The 25,370-nt window shown below is 38.7% G+C and overlaps 1 protein-coding gene and 2 non-coding genes across 3 annotated transcripts; 1 reads left to right on the plus strand and 2 right to left on the minus strand.

The window, feature by feature from the left end:
• Positions 1–282: 282 nt before the first annotated feature.
• On the minus strand, positions 283–356 carry Trnan-guu. Its single transcript has one exon. It is a non-coding gene; the product is annotated as a tRNA-Asn (tRNA).
• An 867-nt stretch (positions 357–1,223) lies between these two features.
• On the minus strand, positions 1,224–1,297 carry Trnan-guu. Its single transcript has one exon. It is a non-coding gene; the product is annotated as a tRNA-Asn (tRNA).
• A 1,709-nt stretch (positions 1,298–3,006) lies between these two features.
• Positions 3,007–23,678, plus strand: LOC121373965. Its single transcript, XM_041500823.1, has 7 exons — positions 3,007–3,115; positions 4,839–5,085; positions 7,701–7,817; positions 9,104–9,743; positions 14,880–15,045; positions 19,466–19,884; positions 20,526–23,678. Exons 1-7 carry the CDS (start codon positions 3,045–3,047, stop codon positions 21,161–21,163), a joined length of 2,298 nt encoding a protein of 765 aa, XP_041356757.1. The 5' UTR covers positions 3,007–3,044; the 3' UTR covers positions 21,164–23,678.
• The last annotated feature ends 1,692 nt before the right edge of the window (positions 23,679–25,370 follow it).

Here is a 25,370-nt window from a genome sequence, read left to right on the forward strand (position 1 = left end):
CGATTTTTTCTTTTACATTCATATTTTGGCATAATACCAGCATTGCATGTGCATTAAGACCATATAATTGAAAATATGTACTGTATAATTCAATGTTAATAGTAATACTATATAACATTTTAATACCATTTCATATTGCTATTAATATTGTATTAAAAACCAATCACTGGATTATATGGCGAAATTTGCGAATACGCAACTTAAACAGGTCCTAGCTGATTTCTACAAGATTAAAAAAAAAAAAAAAACTAGAAAAAAAGACAAGAAATAATAATAATAATTCGTCACTGGATGGACTCGAACCACCAACCTTTCGGTTAACAGCCGAACGCGCTAACCGATTGCGCCACAGAGACTGGATATTTAATATTCGAAACACAATATGGGATAGTGCTTATAAAAGATCCCTTACTACTAAATGTAGCGGGTTTCCTCTCTAAGACTATATGTCTGACATCCAGTAGCAATGGCTTAATAAATCAATGTGCTCTAGTGGTGAACAGTAGTCTGCACACAAAACGTCCGTGCACATGTTACCATAAAACATACACATAATTAGGCCTACATTATTATTTACCGGTTATAAAAAACTTATTTTAAATAGGTATTATCATAGTAACACTCTATTCCCGAAATATAATTGAACTCGACCCTAACGGGTCCTCGCCTCCATTATTTTTCAAGAATGAAAATTACTCGACCATTTCGCTAAAAACAGAATCCACACCTCTTCGTATATTCTCCATTACGCAGTGCTTGCTTACTTATGCCCATCCTCTCTCCTGGGGCATGCCGCATAGACCGTCGACAACAGCTCCCCGGAATCTTCATTTCAACCTGTTTCCACGTGTATCCTGTCATCTTGATGTCCTCCAGGAGATCACTTTTACGTGTATTATTTGAACGAGCTCTTTTCTCTTCTTTGTTTTTTCTCGGACATATGTTTAAGGACCACACAGATATTGAGTGAGGTAACCCGCTGTTGCCACTTCATGGGCTACTCTTTTCGATTATTGAAGATATGTACTGTATAATTCAATGTTAATAGCAATACTAAATAGCATTTTAATACCATTTCGCATTGCCATTAACATTGCATTAAAAAGAAATTCGCTGGTTTATATGGAGAAATTTGCGAATGCGCAATTTAAACAGATCCTAGCTGATTTCTACAAGATTAAAAAAAAAAAAAACATTCCTAGAAAAAATAAATAAAAGTAATTCGTCACTGGGTGGACTCGAACCACCAACCTTTCGGTTAACAGCCGAACGCGCTAACCGATTGCGCCACAGAGACGGAATACTAAACATTCGAAACACAATATCGGTATTTAACATATATTGTAATATGATATATTAAAATGAAACGCATCATTCTTGCGTCAAACACACACGCACGCACGCACGCACGCAGGCGCGCTCAAACACACACACACACACACACACACACACACACACACACCAACCAAACAACAAACCACGAATATTTTTTTTTAAATAAATAGCTTTTAAATATAAAACAATACGTCCCTGGGTGGGCTTGAACCACCAACCTTTCGGTTAACAGCCGAACGCGCTAAGAGGCCGTCCATAATTTTCACGAGCGTACAAACCGTACGCGGTGTGTGTGTGTGTGTGTGTGTGTTACGGGCCAGCGTACACTTTTCTTGAAAATGAAAATTGTCGATCAACATTTTTCATTTTGCGGATGTACACTTTTGGGGGGGGGTGGGGAGGGGGGTGGGGTGGGGGTGTGTGTGTGTGTGTCAAAAGCGTACTCTTTGTACACTTGTGAAAATGTTGACAATTATGGACGGCCCCTAAGCGCCACAGACTGTAATATTAAATTAAACTATATTGTATTTGTCCATTTGTGGATATATATGCTAATTTGTATTTACAGTCGCAAACTATATTTTATCGGTGACTCGAAGCGGAGGCAATAAAACGGATATATTCACCAGGCGCTTAGCTATCTAGGGTGTGTGGGGGGGGGGGGGGGGGGGCAAGGGAGCTTAAGGGAAATTCCGTTTAAGGAGTTTTAGACTATTAACTACTCATTTGACCCCCACCCCGCAACAAAAAATCGTAGGTAGGTAAGTATGTATGATTTTATAAACTTTAATACAGTTTTATTGGGGATGAGCGCCCCCCCCCCCCCCCCCAGCTATGCCACTGTAAAATACAACATAGTTCTATAACTTACAGGTTAAAGGTTCGAGTCCACCCAGTGACGATTATATCAATGTACAGAAACTGTAAAATATATAAATTTACCAAATTTAATACCACTAACAAAACATAATTCAGTTGCCTCCTTCCTGCGATGCAAGCACGTCCAGCAAGCACTCGACCAACTGAGCTAAATCCCGCCCCATCTAGCTATGTGTCCACCAATAATTTGTCACATGTTATATAATATATCTAAGCTGGGTTTGCATATTGAGTAACCTGATATATATTTTTCATATGCACCCGTTGGTGAGAGCATCCCGCGTTATTTTTGGTAACACATGGGCTGTTTACACACGTACGTGTGTTAACAATTTCACGACATACGACTGGCTGTTCCTAGGTGATGACCAGGTCACCAGTGCCATGCATCCAATGAAAAACAACACGGTGGAAATAGATTACACTGTGACGTATAGTTAACCTGACAATCATGTGTCTGTAACGCGTAAATTTACATGTGCAACAGCTGTAAATAACTTTTAGTCGAAAAAGATGTCATGACTAAAAATTTGCTTAAAACCTGGTTTTTGAGGATATGTAAGAAATAGAATAATACATTCGTGTCCGTTAAATACAATTTATCTCACAACTCGTTGTTTAAAAACGTATCAAACTCGCTTTCGCTCGTTTTAAAATAACTCGTTATAAGATAAATGGTATCTAGCGGCAACTCATGTATTGTTCTCTATTTAAGCTGGGTTTGCAAATTCATCAACCTGATTAATATTTATATATTTGTTTTCAGTTCCTGAACGATGTGGAAGCCAAACACATTGGTCGTGGTGGGACTACTGGTCTTGATTCAGACAATGACGGACGCTGTCGAAGTTACTGACAACAATTCTTGTGAAATTTTGGAACGTTCCAATATTACATTGGGGTAAGGCAATAAATTTTAAACAATTACTGGTATATCCAATCTTACATCAGGCGAAGACAACATTCCCCGTGACAGGATTAAACCTTTTAATACTACATTTAAACTTGTGTAAGACCATAATGCATATGACAAAGCCAACATAGCTGTGACAGTATTGACATTTCCAGTCTTACAATAAGGAGAATCAATAGATTGCTGTGACGGTATTGACATTTGTGGCGGGACGTAGCCCAGTGGTAAAGCGGACACCTGATGCACCATCGGTCTGAGATCGATCCCTGTCGGTGGCCCTTTGGGCTATTTCTCGTTCCAGCCAGTGCACCACGACTTGTATATCAAAGGCCGTGGTATGTGTTGTCCTGTCTGTGGGATGGTGCATATAAAAGATACCTTGCTAATAATAGAAAACAAATGTAGCGGGTTTCCTCTCTATGACTGTGTCAAAATGACCATAATTTTTTTATGTTTCACATCCAATAGCCGATGATTAATAAAAAAAAGTGCTCTAGTGGTGTCGTTAAACAAAGCAAACCTTTTTTTTTCATATTGACATTTCTAATGTTACAATAAGATAACACACTAAACTGTTGTATGAGTATTGACATGTCAAATGTTAAATTAGGATGGAATTATGATCACATACTATGACGGTATTGACTCAATGTTACATTCGAATAAAACAATAACATATTTTATAACACTGACCTTTCTAATGTTACAATCAATTGTTGTTACGTTACATTTTCCATGTTATATTTGGATGAGAAAATAAACTGATGTGATAGTATTGACCTTTCGAATGTTATGTTGGGGCAAGACTACAATGTTACATTAGAGGAAAACACATATATTCAGTTGATATCATAAATCTCTATCTGGTGCTTCGTCTAAAAAGGACACCCACTCCCGGGGATATCATACACTGGACAATGCATCCTTCCTATACCGCTCAAGGAGGACTGCCACTCCCAGACTAGACACCTGCGTTTAAGAAAAAACCCCAAATAGGCTTGCATAAATATGACCTAATATGTTTCAAGCAAACGTAGCATGTACATTGTTTAATGGAAGGAAGGAAATGTTTTATTTAACGACGCACTCAGCACATTTTATTTACGGTTATATGGCGTCAGACATATGGTTAAGGACCACACAGATATTGAGAGAGGAAATTTCGATTAGCAGCAAGGGATCTTTTATATGCACCATCTCACAGACAAGATAGTACATACCACGGCCTTTGTTACACCAGTTGTGGAGCACTGGCTGGAACGAGAAATAGCCTAATGGGTCCACCGACGGGGATCGATCCTAGACCGACCGCGCATCATGCGAACGCTTTACCACTGGGCTACGTCCCGCCCTTGTTTAATGGAGTACCATTTACCTGTAACTATTTTCAGACACCTCAGTCACCACATCGAGAAGTATGAGACCAACCTGATCATTCTGCTGGGTTTTGTATTTTCAGGAAAGTTAGCCACGACATCGAGAAGTATGAGGCCACTCTGATCATTTTGTTGGGTTTTGTATTTTCAGACACGTTAGTGACAACATCGAGAAGTATGAGGTCACTGATAATTTTGTTGGGTTTTGTATTTTCAGACACGTTAGTGACAACATCGAGAAGTATGAGGCCACCTTCTCATTATGCTGGGTTTTGTATTTTCAGGAAAGTTAGCCACGACATATGAGATTATTTTGCTGGATATTGTATTTTCAGGAAAGTCAGCCACGACATCGAGAAGTATGAAGCCACTCTGATCATTCTGCTGGGTTTTGGCGGATTCTCCATCCTGCTGGGCCTGCTGTACAACTTCATCCGCAAAAACGTCTTCGACGACTCGCACAACCTCGACACGACGTTCGACGCCGGCGGCAATGTGAGCATGAGCTTGACAGCCGTGACGGTCGCCTCGCAACTCCTGTGGCCGGGTGATTTGTTACAGAGCGCAACAGTAGCCATTAAGGTGACGTAATATTAATAATGTGATGGATCTTGTTGCCAGACTAACATCGTCTTGACAACATTTTAAAAGGGGAAAAAACAACAACCCCAAACAAAACCACAAACCCCCCCCCCCCAAGCAAACACAACAATAACAAACCACCCTCAACCCCCCAGAAAACCCCAACCATACACAAAAAAGCCCCTCAAGAACCTCCCCACAACCCCCCCCCCAAAAAAAACAAAAACAACCAACAACCAACTAAAAAACAAATTACATGTAGCTTTAACAAACCAGTATGATTTTACTATCAACGGATATCGTCACCTGTTTTCATACAACATATGTGTTTGGTCGGTATTTTATATTACTTTGTATGAATAAACGGGCCAGGTACGACATTCTTCGTCTTCAGAACGTCCCTTTAAGCTGTGCACCCAAACGGCCTTAACGAGGCCACTCGCGTGGACATATCGATCGGACTTTAAACTTTTAGATCTGCGTTCAAAATTTTATGTCGAAATTACTTCTTTTTTAAAAATATTATTAAATAGTCCGATCCTCTTTTCTTTCTCTTATTTAATTTTGGACTGTCCTTCTAAAATGCTCCAAATTATATAAATATTCGGCCGAGCAGTCAATCCTTTTTATTTATTTTATTTATTCTATTTTATTAATTCAAAATTCTGCCCATTTTCACCCCCCCCCCCCCCCCCCCCCCCCCCCCCCCCCCCCCTCCATCCAGAGTCAGGCCGCCGATCTTATCGGAGGTCGGACTCGGGATGGGCGTGTTAGAAACCCTAGTGGTATATGGGCACATTAAACTAGTTATAATCATAATCAGAACGTCGTTATGAACAAAAAAGTATTTGCACGAGTTAATGTTAAGCTTAATAACTAAAAGGTATGACGCATTACAGGAAGAAGCAACACTGGATGACTTATTTTAAATAAATATTCGAGATTACTAAATTGAAGTTTACATGTACTAGCTTTATTATTTATTTTTTTTGTCTTGAAAGAATGCACTTTCAAGAAGTGAAAGTCTATTCTGTTCTATTCTCAGTTAACAGTTTTGACAATAACAGAATTCTTTTAAAGTCTGATTCAATGATAGCAGGCAAACAGGTCGCCTTTCATTTATTTTTCCACCAGAGTTGGACACAAAATGCAAATGAAAGTGCACCATCCGTTTTACACCTAGATCTTTGTACAGATTGAAACCACCACAGACGTATAAATGTCGAGATGAAAGAAATGGCTAGCATCCGTCATTTTCACGTCTAGATTTTATTAACGTGGATATCGCTGTTGTTGGGACACGTAAAGCGTGTGCTCTATACAACATGTTTGAAACTAGGCCTCACCATCCATACAAAATGTTTGCTGATATAGAAATATCAAAATGTGGAAAGCTTTCGGGATGAAATTCAATCCGTTATATGCTTCATGCATGCCTGCATGCTTTATATGCAGGTTGTATCGTAACAGGTCTATTAATTTACGTTTTGAATCAAAATACATCGGTATACCACAGTGAGATTGAAATCAGCTCCACTGGTTTACATCAACAGGTTATATTTATAGACAAATGGAGCCGATTTTTATTTCAGATTGCAATATAGTCAAAATGTCATTATTATTTTTTTACGAAACATTTTCTGATCTAACTTGAGATATTAAAAGTTATTTTGTGAAATATTTTTCTTACACACCCATTGGTGAGAACACCATGTGTTATTTTTGATAACACATGGTTGGTTACACATATACGTGTGTTAACAATTTCAAGACATACGACTGGCTGCTCCTAGATGATGACTAGGTCACCACATACATTCAATGAAAACCTACACGATGGAAATCGATTACATTGTGACGTATAGTTAACCCGACAATCATGGGTCTGTGACGCGTAAGTTAGCTACAAGTGCAACGGCTTTAAATAACTTTTAGTCGTAAAAAGATGTTAAAATTTGCTTAAAACCTGTTTGTTTTTTTAGAATATGTAAGAAATAGAATAATACATTCGTGTCCGTTAGATACCATTAATCTCACAACTCGTTGTTTAAAAATGTATCAAACTCGCTTTCTGTGAGATAAATGGTATCTAACGGCCACTCATGTATTATTCTCTATATAGACAATTGTTTCAGTAACGATTGCGGTGAACTGGTAATATAATTAGTTTTCACACAGACAATTTCTGATCCAACTTGAGGTTATTTTTATGAATATTTTATAGACGAGTGTTTCAGTAAACACGAGTTATATTAAAGTTCGTTTTGTTTAACGACACCACTAGAGCACATTGATTATTAATCATCGGCTGTTAGATGTCAAACATTTGGTAATTTTGACATATAATCTTAGAGAGGAAACCCGCTACGTTTTTCTATTAGTAGCAAGGGATCTTTTATATGCACCATCCCACAGACAGGATAACACATACCACGGCCTGTGTTATATCGGTCGTGGTTGGAACGCGAAAGAACCCAATGAGCTCGCCGAAGGGGATCGATCCCAGACCGACAGCGCATTAAGCGAGCGCTTTACCACTGGGTTACGTCCCGCTCCCACGAGTTATATTACATGTTTATATAACAATAATGTACATGTTTGTTTTGGTTTAACAGAACGGCATTGCAGGAACGTTCTGGTATTCCGTGGGTGCGGTTGTCAACATGATTCTTTTCCCCGTTCTCTCCGTCCACTTCAAAACAAGATCTCCTGGTGCTAAAACGTTCCTACAGGTAACCTTTACTGGCTTCTAAATTCTAAACGATAAATGTAAAACACGTGTCTCACAGAACTGCAAGAACACGTTGTGTATTTCGTATATGCATTTACACCATGAACAGTAATATGTCTTGGTTGACACAAAGAAACTTTACAAAATGTTACCAATTTATTATTAAAAAAATTTGTATTACATTACTTATTTTCTAGCTATAATATAAACTTGCATGTAAGAATATGTAATTTTTTTCCTAACCCAGACCACGAACATGACTTCATGACAAGATAAGTTCCATTTTTCTTTTTTTGTGTGAATGTTTCATGTTGATGGTGTTTATGTACCTATAAATGAATTTAAAATATAATAAACTAATGTCATCTTGTCTATTTGAAATGAATGGTCCCTGTGACCTCGTCTTAATTAAGTTGTCTGGATTTGTCTTGTTATGACTCGTGATCTACTCAAAAAGAAATATCACTAGGACTGGATTTAAAACGAAAATGAAAGTAGTGTTATTAAGATTTTGAATATTATGATAAATTGTTTCCAGCCGCTGCTGTTGATCTTTGTCGTGTAGGGCCTCCGCGAGTCCAAACTATCGAACTCAAGTACTCAAGGGTCAAACTCAACCCGGACCCGAAAACCCGACTCTTACACTCCAGCGCTAAACATGGGTGCCAAATCATGCCATTGTATTGCATTCCACACATTCGACGTAGTCTTTTATTTTACTTCATGTCTCATAGCCCTAAAATGTAACATGCATGTGGCAAAATTATGTAAAAATGTATAATTAAATGAGTGATCTTCCTTGCACGGGTACTCGAGTCTTGTGACTGTGAACGAACTCGAGTCTTGCTAGACTCGGCCCGTGCTCGAGTACTCAAGTACTCGTGGAGGCCCTATTGTCGTCCCTGTCTGATATGAAAACACAACAAAACGCCCTATACAACCATCTTTCAGTTCGAATCAAAAATAAAAAGAGCAAACAACCATTGTTGACTTTTTAATCACTACAGTGTGCACAGGCTTATAAAACTTTAGAGACTAAACTCAAATCTCTAATGACGTCACACGTATATAATATTGACGGTGCTACAGCATTAAAATCTCAGGCTCTATTAAGTCTTGAGTCTAGACTCAGAACCTTTTATGAACACGGGACCTTGCATATTATTTCTCTACGCTTTATTTAGTATACCCGCACCAAAGTTTACTGGCAAATTGCAGGCATTTTGTTTTTTATAGAACAAAATGCAGCGAATAAAGATTAATTTGCTGCACACTTTTTAATTTCAGGTGATATACGCCAGATTTGGTAAAACAGCCCACATCGTCTTCTGCTTTTTTGCCCTTCTCACGAATTTAGTGGTGATGACGTGTCTTCTGACAGGCGGGACAGCAACCATCCAATCACTGACGAAAGACGCATCCGGGGAGTTCTGTGTCTTGCTAATGGCCACGCTGTTCGGAAGCTACTCATTCATCGGCGGACTGGGGTCCACATTTTACGTGTCGTACTTCAACACGGTTCTCGTGTTCGTAATGCTCTGTATATTCATCATCAACATATTCTATAAGGAGAATTCCGGAGAAACCGCCTTACTTGGAAGCATTGACAATATATACGAAAAGGTCACGTGCCTCAAAGGTCCGGAAGGCAACGAAGAACAGAGTTACCTGACGTTTTGGTCAGAGGGCGCGTTAATCTGGGGTATACAAGGTATTTTCGCGACGTCGTCGTTGACGTTCTGTGACCAGGCGTCGTGGCAGAGTCGGATAGCGGCCAAACCCGTGCAGGGAGTGCTTGGTTTCCTCGCAGCCTCCTTCATCTGGTTCGCGATTCCGTCGTCTATTGGAACCAGCACCGGTCTGGCGTATTTGGCACTCAGCGCTACCAACTCGACCTTCAAATTGTCTGATCAAGACATAGATGCAGGTACGCCACTGGACTTTGTAGCCTTGGTTAACTAATTAATTAATAATGAGTTAATGAATGGCCAACTGTGGCTTATGTATGGAAGGGTGGTGGGGTGGTATGTTGGTATCCCCCTGCCTGAAATTTTTTCATTTTAGTTAAAAATGGTAATTTGATGTCATTTAGTTTTAGTAGCCAGTAGGGGAGGGAGAGAGAGAGAGAGCGAGAGAGAGAGAGAGAGAGAGAGAGAGAGAGAGAGAGAGAGAGAGAGAGAGAGAGAGAGAGAGAGAGAGAGAGAGAGAGACACACACACACAGACAGACAGACAGACAGACAGACATACACAAATAGAAAAAGAGAGAAAGGGACAGAGACAGAGAATGAGCAAAGGAATTTGACAAATTAATAAAAAAATAATGATAATAATAAAAAAAATATTTAGTATTAGTACCAAGCAGAAAAAGAGAGCAAGAAAACGAAAAAGCGAGAGATAGAGAGAAAGATACTGTTATGTAATGGTAATTTGATGTCATTTAGTTTTAGTAGCCAGTAGGAGAGAGAGAGAGAGAGAGAGAGAGAGAGAGAGAGAGAGAGAGAGAGAGAGAGAGAGAGAGAGAGAGGTTGATATCCCCCTGCCTGAAATCTGTTCATTTTAGCTAAAAATGGCAATTTGATGTCATTTAGTTTTAGTAGCCAGTAAAAGAGAGAGAGAGAGAGAGAGAGAGAGAGAGAGAGAGAGAGAGAGAGAGAGAGAGAGAGAGAGAGAGAGAGAGAGACATACATACATACATACATACAGACAGACACAAATAGAGAAAGAGAGAAAGGGACAGAGACAGAGAATGAGCAAAGGAATTTGACAAATTAATAAAACAATAAAAAAATAATGATAATAATAAAACAATATTTAGTATTAGTACCAAGCAAAAGAAGAGAGCAAGAAAACGAAAAAGCGAAAGATAGAGAGAAAGATACTGTAGTTGAGTAGTGTGGAAATGGGGTACTTATCGAAGTTAACGATAACGTGTACCATTCTTCATCACTTAGTGACTATACACACTCTGGCGCCAATAGTCAGAATCGTTAAAGAGAACCCCATGTATCATTAAATAAGTATTAGGTACGACTTGCAATCTGATTGCAGCGCTCTAACACACCGCGGTAATCGGCGAGTACACATCACACACTACAGTTTCACTAATGGACCGTGAGAGAATGTCGAGATAAAATGAAGATTGGGCACATAAACTAGTTTACGATCATACGAATCGGTGCAGTAAGAAAGTTCCCAAAGTAATGAAAATATGGACCACTAGAACACAGTTTTCAAGAAGAGTTATTCCATTACTAGATGAATTGTTAACGATGCTATAAGGCTTATAATGTTGTGGTTTTAATTATCAGAGAGAAAACTGTTGTTAACTCAAGTTAAAGAAAGAAAGAAAGAAGTGTTTTATTTAACGACGCACTCAACACATTTTATTTACGGTTATATGGCGTCAGACATATGGTTCAGGACCACACAGATTTTGAGAGGAAACCCGCTGTCGCCACTACATGGGCTACTCTTCCGATTGGCAGCAAGGGATCTTTTATTTGCGCTTCCCACAGGCAGGATAGCACAAACCATGGCCTTTGTTGAACCAGTTATGGATCACTGGTCGGTGCAAGTGGTTTACACCTACCCATTGAGCCTTGCGGAGCACTCACTCAGGGTTTGGAGTCGGTATCTGGATTAAAAATCCCATGCCTCGACTGGGATCCGAACCCAGTACCTACCAACCTGTAGACCGATGGCCTGCCACGACGCCACCGAGGCCGGTAACTCAAGTTAAGGTTTTGAGATTAAAACAAGTAGTCTTGTATACCTTTTTTCTGGCTTTGGTATCGCAGAAGTAGAAGAAGAATATACTTTGTCGGTAGCAGAATAAAATATGCTATGGCTTTTGATATACCAGTCGTGGAGTAGTAAGTAAAAATGAAGAACATCCATCAAGTCTGGCTCTGAAAACAGGTTTCTTCTGAATTTTGGTAGAATTAGATTTTAAAAGGAGAGGGAGAGGCGAGAGAGAGAGAGAGAGAGAGAGAGAGAGAGAGAGAGAGAGAGAGAGAGAGAGAGAGAGAGAGAGAGAGAGAGAGTCGTTGAGCGCTGGTTAAATCGCGGTGTGTATTTATGTGTGTGTGTGTGCGCGCGCGTTTATATATTGTGCATTGTAGTATTATCATTTCGTTGATATCGGAAGACACGTTTGCTGCTCCATCCCTGTCCCCAACACAGATGTTAGCACATTCTTCTGTGTATATGATAAAACTAAGTAAATATTGGCTTGGCTTGGGTGACAATTAATTTTTCTTTAAAGTATTACCGGTACAGTTAAAAGGCTCAGTCACTCCACAAACTTCGAGTTTTGGAAGTGCAATATCCCTTAATTTTTTATGGTGGGACCAAAAAATTACTTTGAGAGATAGAGTTTTTCGAATGTTCGAAGTTTGAGTGTTCGAAGTCTGTTATTACTAGTTTGTATAGCAGTTCGGTCGGGACCGCCGTTTCACTTCGAGAGATCGACGTTTTTGAAAGATCGAAGTTTGAGTTATCGAAGGTCGACTGTATATATATATATATATATGTGTGTGTGTGTGTGTGTGTGTGTATGTGCGTCTGTATGCGTGTGAATGTGTTTATATGTTTGTGTGCGTGTGTATGCGTGTGTGTGTGTTTATATATGTTTGTGTGCGTGTGTGTGTGTGTGTGTGTGTGTGTTTATATATGTTTGTGTGCGTGTGTATGTGTGTGTGTGGTAGGGATGAGATTTGATCTTTCTGCCTACTGCCGATCACACTTCGGATGTACGCTCTGCTACTGAACCGATCCCCCAGTTTCCATCGTGTCAAAATAATGAAATACGCCCTCCGACCGATACACAGTACGTTATCGTTATTCAAGATTTTATAACAGTGAGCAAGAAAGCAATGGAGTGCATCTGACATGGATTTATGGAAAACACAAGTTTAGAAATTACTACCAACTGCGCCTCATGTCAAACGCAGACAAATCGCGTAGATAAAAAAAACCTGAAATAAATATGTCTACACCGCAGTAGGAACAGGAAACCTCTCGCTAGACTCCCACTTAAACTTGCCATATGGATCGGCCGTGTCTAGGAACATTTTAGTGCCTCTGTGTTGATAAATGAAATACAAATGCACCGAGCGGCCCCGATCCCATATCCTACACCTGTAGGCAGTTTTATCTGTAATGGATTTCATAAATGCATGCACGTGCACTTGTATATAATGTACTGCATTGAGTATCACACACAAAAACCCCAACCAAACACTTATAGCCAAGCATAAATACACCTGAATAATGAGTTGACTGTAGAATTAAACAGCACAAAAAGTAAGCAGTGTGTAGGAAGTATAATCTAAACAAAAACTTTACTGTCATAGCTAAAATCGTATACCTCAAGACTGGTATAATACATGCCGTTGTACGTGTTGTCCTGTCTGTGCACATTAAACTTCCTTTACTGATAAATGGAATGAGTAGCTTATGCGACCTCAGTGGTTTTTTTTTCTCTCTTCTTACTTTCAAAATCAACTGTTTGGTTGGACACCATTTAATGATAACTGCTTATTAAACAGGGTGCTAAAGTTTCGTTCAAACACACAAAGATTTTCTTTTACAAACCGTGTGCAGGTAGTTATCTTGTATATATTATAGTGCATTTTTTTATACCGATTATTGCTATTCGCTGTGGATAATAATGTGTTTTGTTGAACGACACAACTAAAGCACATTGATTTATTGATCATAGGCCACTAGATATAAAGAAAATGGGTAATTCTGACATCTACTCTTAAGGTGGTGCCACACGATACGAGTGCCTTGTACTGGAATATTCGCTGTGGATAATAAATAATGTGTTTTGTTTAACGACACAACTAAAGCATATTGATTTATTGATCATAGGCCACTAGATATAAAGAAAATGGGTAATTCTGACATCTACTCTTAAGGTGATGCCACACGATACGAGTGCCTTGTACTAGAATATTCGCTGTGGATAATAATGTGTTTATTTAACGACACAACTAAAGCACATTGATTTATTGATCATAGGCCACTGGATATAAAGAAAATGGGTAATTCTGACACCTAGTCTTCAGATGGTGCCACACGATACGAGTGCCGTGTACTAGAATATTCGCTGTGGATAATAAATAATGTGTTTGTTTAACGACACAACTAAAGCATATTGATTTATTGATCATAGGCCACTGGATATACAGAAAATGGGTAATTCTGACATCTAGTCTTAAGGTGGTGCCACATGATACGAGTGCCGTGTACTACATCCGATTGTGAGAAAACAATATTACGATTTCATCTGATGTAATGCAATCGGCTACTTTTTTTTAAAAGAGAAAAGGGGGTTCGATCTGACGATCAAAGGACCTCAAGCGAGCTCTCTACCGACTGAGCTATATATGTGTTCTAGAAATAACCACATTGTTGTGGTATTTCAGTGGCGGATCATAGATATACTATACAACCGCATACCAAAAAAATAGAGGACACTCCCCGAGTGTCTTGTGATATCATAATTTATCAGCACGAGTTGATAAAAGTACTTTTATCAACGAGTGCTGATAAATATCTTTCTCAAACACTAAATTTGAGAAATAAAATAATTCATCTCTGTCTGCTTAATAAAACCTTTATCAGATGGATGAACGTCACAAAACAGTGATTTCATCAAAATGGTTAATTCACCACTTGCTACCTTTTGCTTTAGTAGGGCAGTCTTCGTGTCTGTCTTGTACAGATACGACTTTGAAAGCGGTCGCTTGATGCGCGGTCGATCTAAGATCGACACCCCCCCCCCCCCCCCCCCCAGTGAACCCATTGGGCTAACCCTCACTCCCGCAGTGCATTACGACTGGTATATAAAAGGCCGTGGCATGTATTTGCAATCCTGTCTGTGGGATGGTGCATATAAAAAATGTACCGAGTTTCCTCTCTAAGACTATATGTCAAAATTACCAAATTGATTAATTGTTTATTACATCCAACAGCCGATTATTCATAAATCAATGTGTTCTAGTGGTGTCGTTAATGAAAACAAACTTTAAATTGTGTTCTGTTTTACACAGGTCTCGTGACGCCGTTCATAGTTCAGAAGGCGCTGGGTTATTCGGGCGGCTTCATGGTGTTGACGATGTTGACGATGTCACTCATGTCTACAGGGTCTGGCGAAGTAATGGCGGTGTCGTCGATCATCGTCTACGACATATACCAGTCGCACCTACGTCCCTACAGGTTTGTTCACACACACACACACACACACACACACACACGCACGCGCGCGCGCGCGCACGCACGCACGCACGCACGCACATGTATACGGTTATATGCAGATTCGCTTTTAATACACACACTGTCATAAACGACTGATTTGGCAGCCGATATACTACAGAATCATAGGATGGGGATGGGGGTAGTGTTGTGGCGGTGTCACTGAGACATCTCCCAAGGATGCCACAGAAGATGAAAAAACTCATAAATTATCATGTTGTTCTGTTTTTATTACAGCGTAAGGCGTTTTTCATATATGTAGATTTTTGTTTTTATTCAGTGCGGGCACGGTTACTAAATACCTTGTCGCTGATGTAAAAACACTGTTATTGATTACAGTAGAATCTAATTTTTGACACACCCATTTTTCTGTTGTCTCCACCCCCCCCCCCCCCCCCCCCCAATCAACAACTCCCAAGCCCAGAGAAAACACCCATCCCAAACACCTGCGCACATGTAAACCCTTACCGTGTTTTAGATCGTACAAAATGCCTGAAATAGCACAAGCTAAATACACCTTAGGAAATATCAGTCTCGATTACAGAATCATTTTCCAGAGACAACTGTAAGGCGTAATGGATGGTGGAATAGGAGTGTCATGGCAGATAATAAATGAGTACATGGATACGGTGTATTCGGTGCAAAGGGGTTGAACACACTGAATAAAAATATTCTGATTTGCTTATGTTTAGAAGTTGGAGGTACGACGGGTACGAACGCACCTTCCCGCGAGAATTGGAGTTCCGCCCAAAAATGTATAATACTGTTTATTTCCTATTATAAGTATTTTAACGTTTATCCTAACAGATGGCTGTATTAAATGCTAGTTTATTCAAAATCATTATTGGAAGCCGCATTCTGATATTATTTCAATATTATTTGGCTCGTCTCTGTAGAAGCTCAAATATTAATTTCAGCGTTCGAAATTTCCATAAATATTATTTTGGGGCTAAAATGGTACATGTGTTACACGAATGATATTGCAAGGCATCGTTATGGGTATATTCAATTGAGAACCAATCTCTCATGTAAGTAATTGTGGCGCGCTATTTTGTCGACTCACAAACTACGACTATCATGGGACGACCTGAGCAAAGAGAGCTAAGCAAAAAACGTGCAGCCAAGAGCTGTCAAACGATGGACGCTTTTCTTATGAAAAAGAAAAAAAGGTACAATATAACTGGTCAATAAAACAAATACGTTTACGAAATATCTTTATCAAATACGATCACACGAAAAATAATAAAATGTCAGCTAAATATGACTAATGACTTTGTTGCGTTCGGCGAATTGCTTTTCATGTTGCATGTTGTTTAGAGATAAATTTATTTAACAGATGCCACTGTCGAATGCGTTCTCAACTCAAACCGTGTCTGGCGTGTGATTGGTACCGGTACCGTAAATATGTTCAACACATCATACATTTCATTCCGTATCGAATAAAGTCATTCGTGGAACGTCAATTGCAATACCCTTGTTGAATTAACAAGGGGGAGCAACTGACTTAAATATTGTTCACGAAAGCGAATCCGATGCCGTTGGTACAGCAAATAGAAAACGAAAGCTATGCTATGCCCAATACCAAAAGTTAAACACATTGATGATTGTTTGTTTGGTGTTTTTTTTTTTTTGTGTTTTTTTTTGTACCACGCGCGCGTTTAGTGATTCAATTGTTATTTTTCTACATTCCTGTTTACAGGGATGTCACTCTTCCGCGGATTCGCGGATTTCCGACTTTTTGTGTGGTCATTTGGACCATATTTGAGATCAATACAAATCCGGTTTAAAACTTTTTAATTTTTTTTAATTTCATTTGGGGGGGGGGGGGGGGGGGGGGGTGGGGGTGGAGACCCTTTTTAGATTATAGATTCCAGAATTCTAAATAACGTGACCGTGATGGTTTTTAAACAAATAAACCTTCAGCGGAGTTTTTGGCAACTAGTGTAAAACGGAAACACCAATCTCGAACTATACTCTTCGTTTGACAACAATCAGAACCAGAAGATTAGCAGGTGCGGAAATAGCCGACAAGTTGTTTAGATGGATGTCGGTCGTCGAAATCGTCTGAAGTCTTTTAAGTTTAGGTTCAAGACTACAGTTTCACCGGAAGTTTTCATTGCGCAAGCGTATTTATGACATCCTGGATCCTGCGTACTTCAAACTAAAACTCCAAACACAAATTATTTGTGAATCATGATCCTTCCGAAAGTGATCACTGCTGCCTTGAGCATATTCCATGGTCCATTAGTGGAATCCTTATTCAATATCATGGGTGACGTTATGGACACCAAATCAGCAAACTTCAAAGTTGAGACCTTTAATTCAATATAAACTCATGAAACTGTAAAATACTAGCTCCGTGCTCACAAGAGTGCTATCCACATGTTTTCACGAACAGAAGCAATACATAACCCTGTTAACAAAACTCAATTACAATATGCGGCATGCAGCATCTGTATATAAGAAAGAGCTTGTATAGAAGAGAGAGGCCAAGGAAAGGAAACGTAAACATCATCATTTGCAAGCTGAAGTACCTACCTGAACAGATAATTTTAATATAATATAAACAGGTTTATGAATTACAAAGATGGGTAGGTAATTTAGCTTCATAAGTATTGTTGTTAAGGTTGCTCAGTATCACTCTGGGAGCACTTGTTTTAAAAGAATTTCACGGGGGGATTACAGCACTCCCTGGACCCTCAGCTGGATTATTACGGATTTTGCTCGAAGTATGAATCCATGTCTGTTATTGATACTTACTTGGAAGATTTATACCGGTTGCTTCATTCAACGCAACGTGTATTTATTTATAAGAAGGCGGCTGTCCTAACATTTCTGTCTTTATATAAATGACTGGACACATCCCACAAAGAGTTGTGCCGCTGGTACAACTCTATGAGCTGTTGGATCTGTGCCGACGACAAGCGTACAGAGTTTTCCGCCATTACACTCAGAAGTTCGAGGTTATCTGTGTCATGGTCTGATTGGTGAATGTCACCAAACGTCCGATTTCTATTGTCCGTCCCAGCCTCCATGAACAATGTTTTTTTCATAAATAATTTCAGTTTGATATGACGTAAGAAAAAAATAAAAGTGTTTTGGAAATAGCAAAAAAGAAAAGAACACGAAAATACTATTTCTGTGTGCAATTAAATAATCTGCTGAGAAATACCATCGTAAGAAAATGGCGCTGCCTGTGGGAAGGACTATAGCTAAACTACATTCCATGTAACTATATTATGACTAAAAATTAAACGGTTTTAAAACTGTAACAAAAAGCAGACACTTTATATTTAATTCCATTGTAGATATTTAGAAAATTAAGCGTTTGTAGTTGAACGAATATCCTCGACCTATCGAAAACCGTCCCATTAGCACACACACACAAAAAAGAGCTACTACGCATGTAATCATCTTATGCATTTAACGACATCGTTATTTAGTTTATCCATTGTAGCGTCAACTAGCAACAAAGCATTACTATGTTGTTTATTCGAGCTGTTAAAATTCTATGTGATCAACGGTGACCGTTATTGGTTGGTTGGTTGTAGATTCTTCAGCTATCGTCTTCGGAGCACCGCAGAAACTGCGTCAATCTATATTTGTCAAATCAATATATTAACAAATATACAGAGCCCTCAAAAGTACCCGGTCTCCGGCGGCAAATCGCCGCCTGAAACAGCTTTTGCCACCGCCTACTTTTCATTGATGGTAAAAAAAAGTGCTTTCTCTTCTTTAATAAAGTCTCCTACAAAAGGGATCCAAACAAGGTGCCAAAATAGTTGTTTATTTGTCTTGAAATGCGATTAGTTCACATCGAAATTTGATTTTTCAAATGTTTCTGGGGGAGGGCCCCCAGACCACCCGCTTTGACCCCTGCTATCGTCACTGTTGTAGCCTGCTACTTCTTAAACTATTGAGGGCGCTGCAAATATATATTTGCTAACTACAAGAACTTTAAAACTGTATACAGTTCGAGATGAGCCCCATGAGGAATATTTTGGTAAACACTAATACAATGGTAATAATAACAACAACATTAAATTAGTTAATTAATTTCTAAAACTACACTTGTAGCACAAAGCATTATTTACAGTTCTTGTCCGTCCTGCATCTCAGGTCTAAACTAAGCCACTTCAATATTGCACATAAGGCACACTAATATTACATTTATTTTGTAACCACCGTTTAATTCATTAAACTCTCGTAACTTTGCGATCTAGCAGTGCAGTGCAAAATGACTGCAGGGATGTGATGTTGCTTACGAGAGATTAAGAGCGCTTAAGAGAGCTCAAGAGAGATTTATATTAAATCTTATTGACAATGAATACAAAATATAATACAAATAATCTTCTGTATCATATGCTGCATCTTATCTTCACAGAAAGCACAACTCTTCGGGCAGCTGCCTTCTTTGTGGGCAGCCGACGCCACTAGAAGAACCCATTTCCTCAAGAGACCCTCAGCTGACGTACTGCCAGTGTCCGTCGGCCACCGACTGTCTGGTGTGCCAGAAGGACCAGCTGTTGAACGACGCCCAGTCCAACCTGGGTCAGCAGACGATATATCGCTGCGAGGACCACGGCCAGTTCAGGATGTACCAGGACAGCATGATCCAGTTCAAGAGCTGGTGCATCCTGTGGGTGACCATCGGCATCGTCCCGCTCGGCATGCTGCTCAACGCCGCCGGCATCGACCTCAACTGGACCATGATGGTGGGCTTCATCATCACGACACCCTGCTTCCCTGGGTCCGTGCTTAGCATCATCTGGGTGAAGACGACCGCCGTGGGCGTGGTAGCTGGTAGGGTGATAATTATAGTTATATTATATAGAGTTTGTATAAAGTCTTTAGACTAGCAGAGGTGGTGGAGATTTATCCTAATAGTTCAGTGAGTATAGCTGGACTCTTGCACCTAGGGAGCCATATTTTAATATCTGTAGAAGTTACATAAGATTGGTTCTCTCTCTCTCTCTCTCTCTCTCTCTCTCTCTCTCTCTCTCTCTCTCTCTCTCTCTCTCTCTCTCTCTCTCTCTCTCTCTCTCTCTCTCTCTCTGTGTATGTGTATGTGTGTGTGAGTGCGCACGATCTTGTGTGTTTGCATTGATGTCTTTATGCATTTCATCTAGAATATTCGAAATTGACCAATCAGTACTATTGCAGCGATAAATTGGATTAAAGATATAAATGAATGCCTTTCCTTGGACAAGCTCATTGTATGTTTATATTACTAACTATAAAATTATATTGTGTTGTCTGAAGAGGAACGGACACGTTTGCGGCGAATTTTTTAAAAGCATATGACACTTTTTGTTATACTAGTTACCAACCTCTAGTCTCTTTTACAGACACACGATGGGGAACGGGGTAATACATTAATAGTCTTTAATTTCTTTTATCTCAAATGCTATATCACATTATTATTATTAAAATAATTCTTCCAGGCAGCATCATCGGACTGATTGGAGGAGTATCTGCCACGCTCATCGTAGCCTCGACATTTGACGGCGGACTTGGAAACTTTCTGGCGAACACGTCCCAAAACTACTCCGTCCTGGCCGGCTCCAGCAGCAGCTTCATCGTCTCTCTGAGCGTGACCATCATCGTGTCCCTGATAACCCACAAGATCACCGACCAGCAGGCGGAGAACAAAGAGTGGCAGAAACTGCGCGACATCGACAATCCCCTGCGGCCTTGGTCCGACCAGTTCAAGGAAGATCTGCCCAACCTGCAGGCCAGAGAGAGACCAACTCTTGCCCAGCTAGACACAGTCTTCCAGAAGGCCAAACTGACCGCGTACATCGGCGGCGCTTTCAGTCTTCTGTTGTTCATCGTCGTCATGCCGGGGGTCATGGCCAGTCTGCACGTACTGACGTCATCAGAGTTTCGCACGTGGCTGATGACGCTGCAGTTCTGGTGTTTCCTCATGGCCGCCATTGTTGTAATCGTTGCGCCAGTGGAAGAGGCGATTATAATCGTCAAGCATATGCGTAAAAAGAAAGCAAATAAGAAACTGGAGATCAATGGTGGTAATTTGAAAAAGACGAATATTGAGGGGATACGTGAAACAGAGATGCTTTAATGCACGAAATTCGTGAATTGTTTTACTGTTAATACAACTGATATTAATGTAAATAGAACACAATATGGGCCACAAGAACTGAAACATTGCATGGATTTGTTTTTAGCGATGTAGGAAACATTTCCCCATAGGGTGGAGAGAGAGCAGAGACTTCAATATCGGCAACTCAAGCATTAACATACCTAAATCACTTTACGTTTAAGTGCATTTTCTCTAAAATAACTTTAAGGAAGCTGCATGATATCCCATAATAGCTTCCAGTTTAATCCCCCCTCCCCCCTCAGAATTTCCAGTTTGGTTGCAGCTAAAAAGAAAAGGTAAACGTGGTTTGGAAATAAAACATTTATATTTTTACAAGCAAATTGGTCGTCTGCTCACAGAGTTTACAATTAGATAACTAAAATAATGTTGTTGTTTTTTAAATCGTACATACATACGAAATGAATTTTGAACAAGTCTAAACAAAATAAAACAACAAAAGAATATTAAATGTAAGGTGCAGTGGATTAATTAACCAAGAACTCCATGAGCAGACGATATATTTTTCTAGTATGCTATTTTATTTCTTTATTAACCAATATTACAAATTGTTCATAAAATAAAACAAAGCACGTTTTCATTTCCTTTTCTTTTAATGTCAAGACAAACTGAAATAACTGAACAATAAAAAATGAAGGAAGAAAAGAAAAACGAACAACAAACATTTAAAGTAAAGGCTGGTACAAGCTATAATTTACTGTCCTATCACGCGTGACTGATAGTATGTTAAGAATGTGAGACAACAACGTCCACCCGACTTCTGTATTCCGCTATAATACGTATACCGTAGTCTATCACAAACACGTCACTTATTAAATATAGACCACAATAACATCTTCGTCACTATTGCAGTAATACGTTACAGTATTACGTATAACTAAGTTAGTAACATTACTGCTTTACAATCACTGTATTATGTACGTTAATGTATTGTTGCAAACATTTTACGTATTCTCATAACATTTACATTGTGATAGCATTGCATATACAGTTTATGTTTACTATAGTACATAAACGTGACTGTGTTAGTATAATGATTGTTTTACATACTAATTTAATTACTCGTATGTTTTGCAATATTTTCATTTTACAACTGATGTTTATAGCCGGAGTAGTGACCACGAGTAAGCGACATCAGTATATTATTGTGAACACTGAAATACATGTAAAACCCAACACTGAATTACACGTATGTTGTTCAGATGGGTACAAGGCATGCAATATTAATCGAATAGTTAGAGCCCGACGCCATATAACCGTAAATAAAATGTGTTGATTGCGTCGTTAAATAAAACATTTCCTTCTTCTTTGAATAGTTAAGACTAAGTGTGTCGGTTACACAACTTCACGGTAACGATAATCGGTTATCAAGTAAGTTTCAAAATCAGCAATACACCCAAGTAAACCCACGCGAAGTTATAAATCATGTGTTATGTACGAACATCACATAAACTGTAACAAACAAATTAATTTATTTCCATTTGGTTCATCTGCATATAATTTGAATAACTAAACGATCAGTAACCAAATTTACAGTTATGCCAAATGTTAAATATCCTTCGATTAAGATCCATTGCACCCCCCCCCCCCCCCCTCACACACATCTCCCCTGTCTCCCACTGTCTCATTCTCAGATCTCTGCCTGCCTTCCTGTCTGTCTCTATGTCTCTTTCTTTATCAGTCTGTTTCTCTTAATCGCTGTCTCTCGCCTGTCTCTTCCACACATGCACGAACTTTACATATTTAATGCTGTATTACATACTGAATATTATTATGGTCATCACGACCTTACATACACTACTACTTTGACATGTACCCACGTGCTTCAGTCATATCTACTGATAGGCGATTATAATACAATCACCGTATGTATGGTGATACCAGTAGATAAGGCCTGATTGACTTCACAATTGTTTTATTACGCAGGGAAGCCGTTCCACTAAGACACTAATTTAACATTTCGTTGCTATGTTATGCAATGTATAAATGTGCTGTAATATTAAGCTCATGATAAATAGGTGAATGCTAAATTAGACTAAAGTGCAGTATCACACGTTCAGAGTTACATTGTGTATGGTGTTGATTATCCGGCATAGTACTTACAACGCAAGATGACGTAATCCTTGTGTCTATGTAACTGTGAAGATACGGCGATACCGTTAGTCTGTTAATTACTCATAGATAATATGTTGTGTATTTCTTGTTACTTCAGGTTTTCAAAATGGTCTGGATTCCAAGTACATTGTATTAAAATCTGATTAAAATGTTATATTCATACAGAATTACGGCCTTTGTACAGGGGAGTTAGGGTGGCAATGAAAGATGTCTAAAGAAACTGTCCTGAGATTTTCTAGTTTATTGTGTTTCCGACTAATACATTTTCTTATTTCAAATATCAGTGTCTGTATGTTCAATATGTTTCTGATCGTCCTAATATTTATCATTAGCCCAAACTGGATTTGGAATCCCAATAATTTCGTATGTACAAAACATATATGCTAGGAAATAAAATGACATCTTACCTAGTACAAATACTGGGACTATCAGAAACACTTTTAATATACAGCCACTACTATATTATGCAGAACAATATATTTAATAAGTAATTACTGTCGTCAGAAAGTCTCTGTTAGTCAGCATTATCTTAAAGGGACATACCCTTGACAGGGACATAAGTTTAGTTAGTCTACAAACCTGTAACACATTTGGATACAGCTACAATTGAGTGAAACATGAGTCTGTGACTTTGAAATGGTGAAATACCCTCTAAAAATAAACCAAACCTCGACTCCATAACTGTTACTTCTCAGAGGCACGTGCGTTTTTAAAAATATGAGAAATGCATTTTGTGATATTAAAAACACCAGGATGACCTAAAACACTTCGATTGTACGGAAATGGATAATCTAAACAATAGAATCTAAGTAAAATATGATTTCAGTTATCAAAAAGTGCTCTACTAGTAAAAAATATGCTGTAGTGTTTAAAAACTAGGGTATGTCCCTTTAACAGCTGCAGAAAACTCAGGATAGTCCCTTTAGGTAACACACCACCAGTTGTCGTGTCGTTACTTACTGTAACAGCTTAATATAATCAGAGTTAGGAAATAGTTCCTCATAAAAAAATTATAATATGCTTTTTGAAATCTTTCTTTGATGATTACATGTAAGTTGACCTCTGTAGTATTTAAATAACCCATTTGTTTGAAGTTACGTGTTATATGTAGTACTAACTGATAACAACTGGGCAAGTGGTATAGTGCCACTTTTATAACAGCAACACAAGGCAGTGCTCAGGTCTGAGGGCTTTTAACTGAAAAATTTCATGGTAGACCTATGTTGATTTTTTTTACACGGTATTTATCATTTGAGAGCACCCCCTCTCGACAGTGTTGTATTTTTCACAGAATATATTCTGACATAGAAATTGTATTTAAATGCATGGAATAATTAATGGTGGTGTGTAACCTTAACAAGTGGTGACTGCAACACTAGCTGACGAACCGAAAAGAATTTCTTTCAGCAGAGGCAAGGCGTTTGTTATAACATGTACTTCCCGTAGACAGAATAGCAGGCGCCACCTCATTATTTGTCATGTCGTTACTTTGTATAGCAGTTCGGTTTAAAAAATACTTCTTCCTAAAAAAAAAAAAATACTGAAATGCTTTTCCAGTTTTTAAAAAATAATTACAAATAGGTTGACCTCTGTAGTATTTTAAAACCCCCACATTGGTTTGAAGTTACTTGTTATATTTTTATTACTAAATGGTCATAACTGCAAGTGGTATAAAGGTAGAACATTAAAAATGAGGTGATACTTTTGTTCAATGACGGAGAACTATACATTTAAATGTATAAATGGCGGCACACGAGTGTCTAAATTATAGCAGGCGGTTGTTTTTTAAGCAGAAAAAATTATACTACGCCCATTTTTAGTCAGGTTCAAATGTTACCCTTTATTCTAACTGTATATATTTATAGAACATGTACTTGTAGTACAATTGTATGTACAGCGTATTAGAACATTTGATAAAACTCAGAAATGGACAATTAAATCTGGCAAACATTTATATTCATAAGTGTGCTTGCTTTTTCGTAACCCTTTTTGTATAGTTAGTAGAAGATGGTAAGACATTAAAGATTCAATGTGTGATTGAAGTTTTATTTTA

The sequence above is a fragment of the Gigantopelta aegis genome, chromosome 6, assembly GCF_016097555.1.
Source record: "Gigantopelta aegis isolate Gae_Host chromosome 6, Gae_host_genome, whole genome shotgun sequence".
NCBI lineage: Eukaryota > Metazoa > Mollusca > Gastropoda > Neomphalida > Peltospiridae > Gigantopelta > Gigantopelta aegis.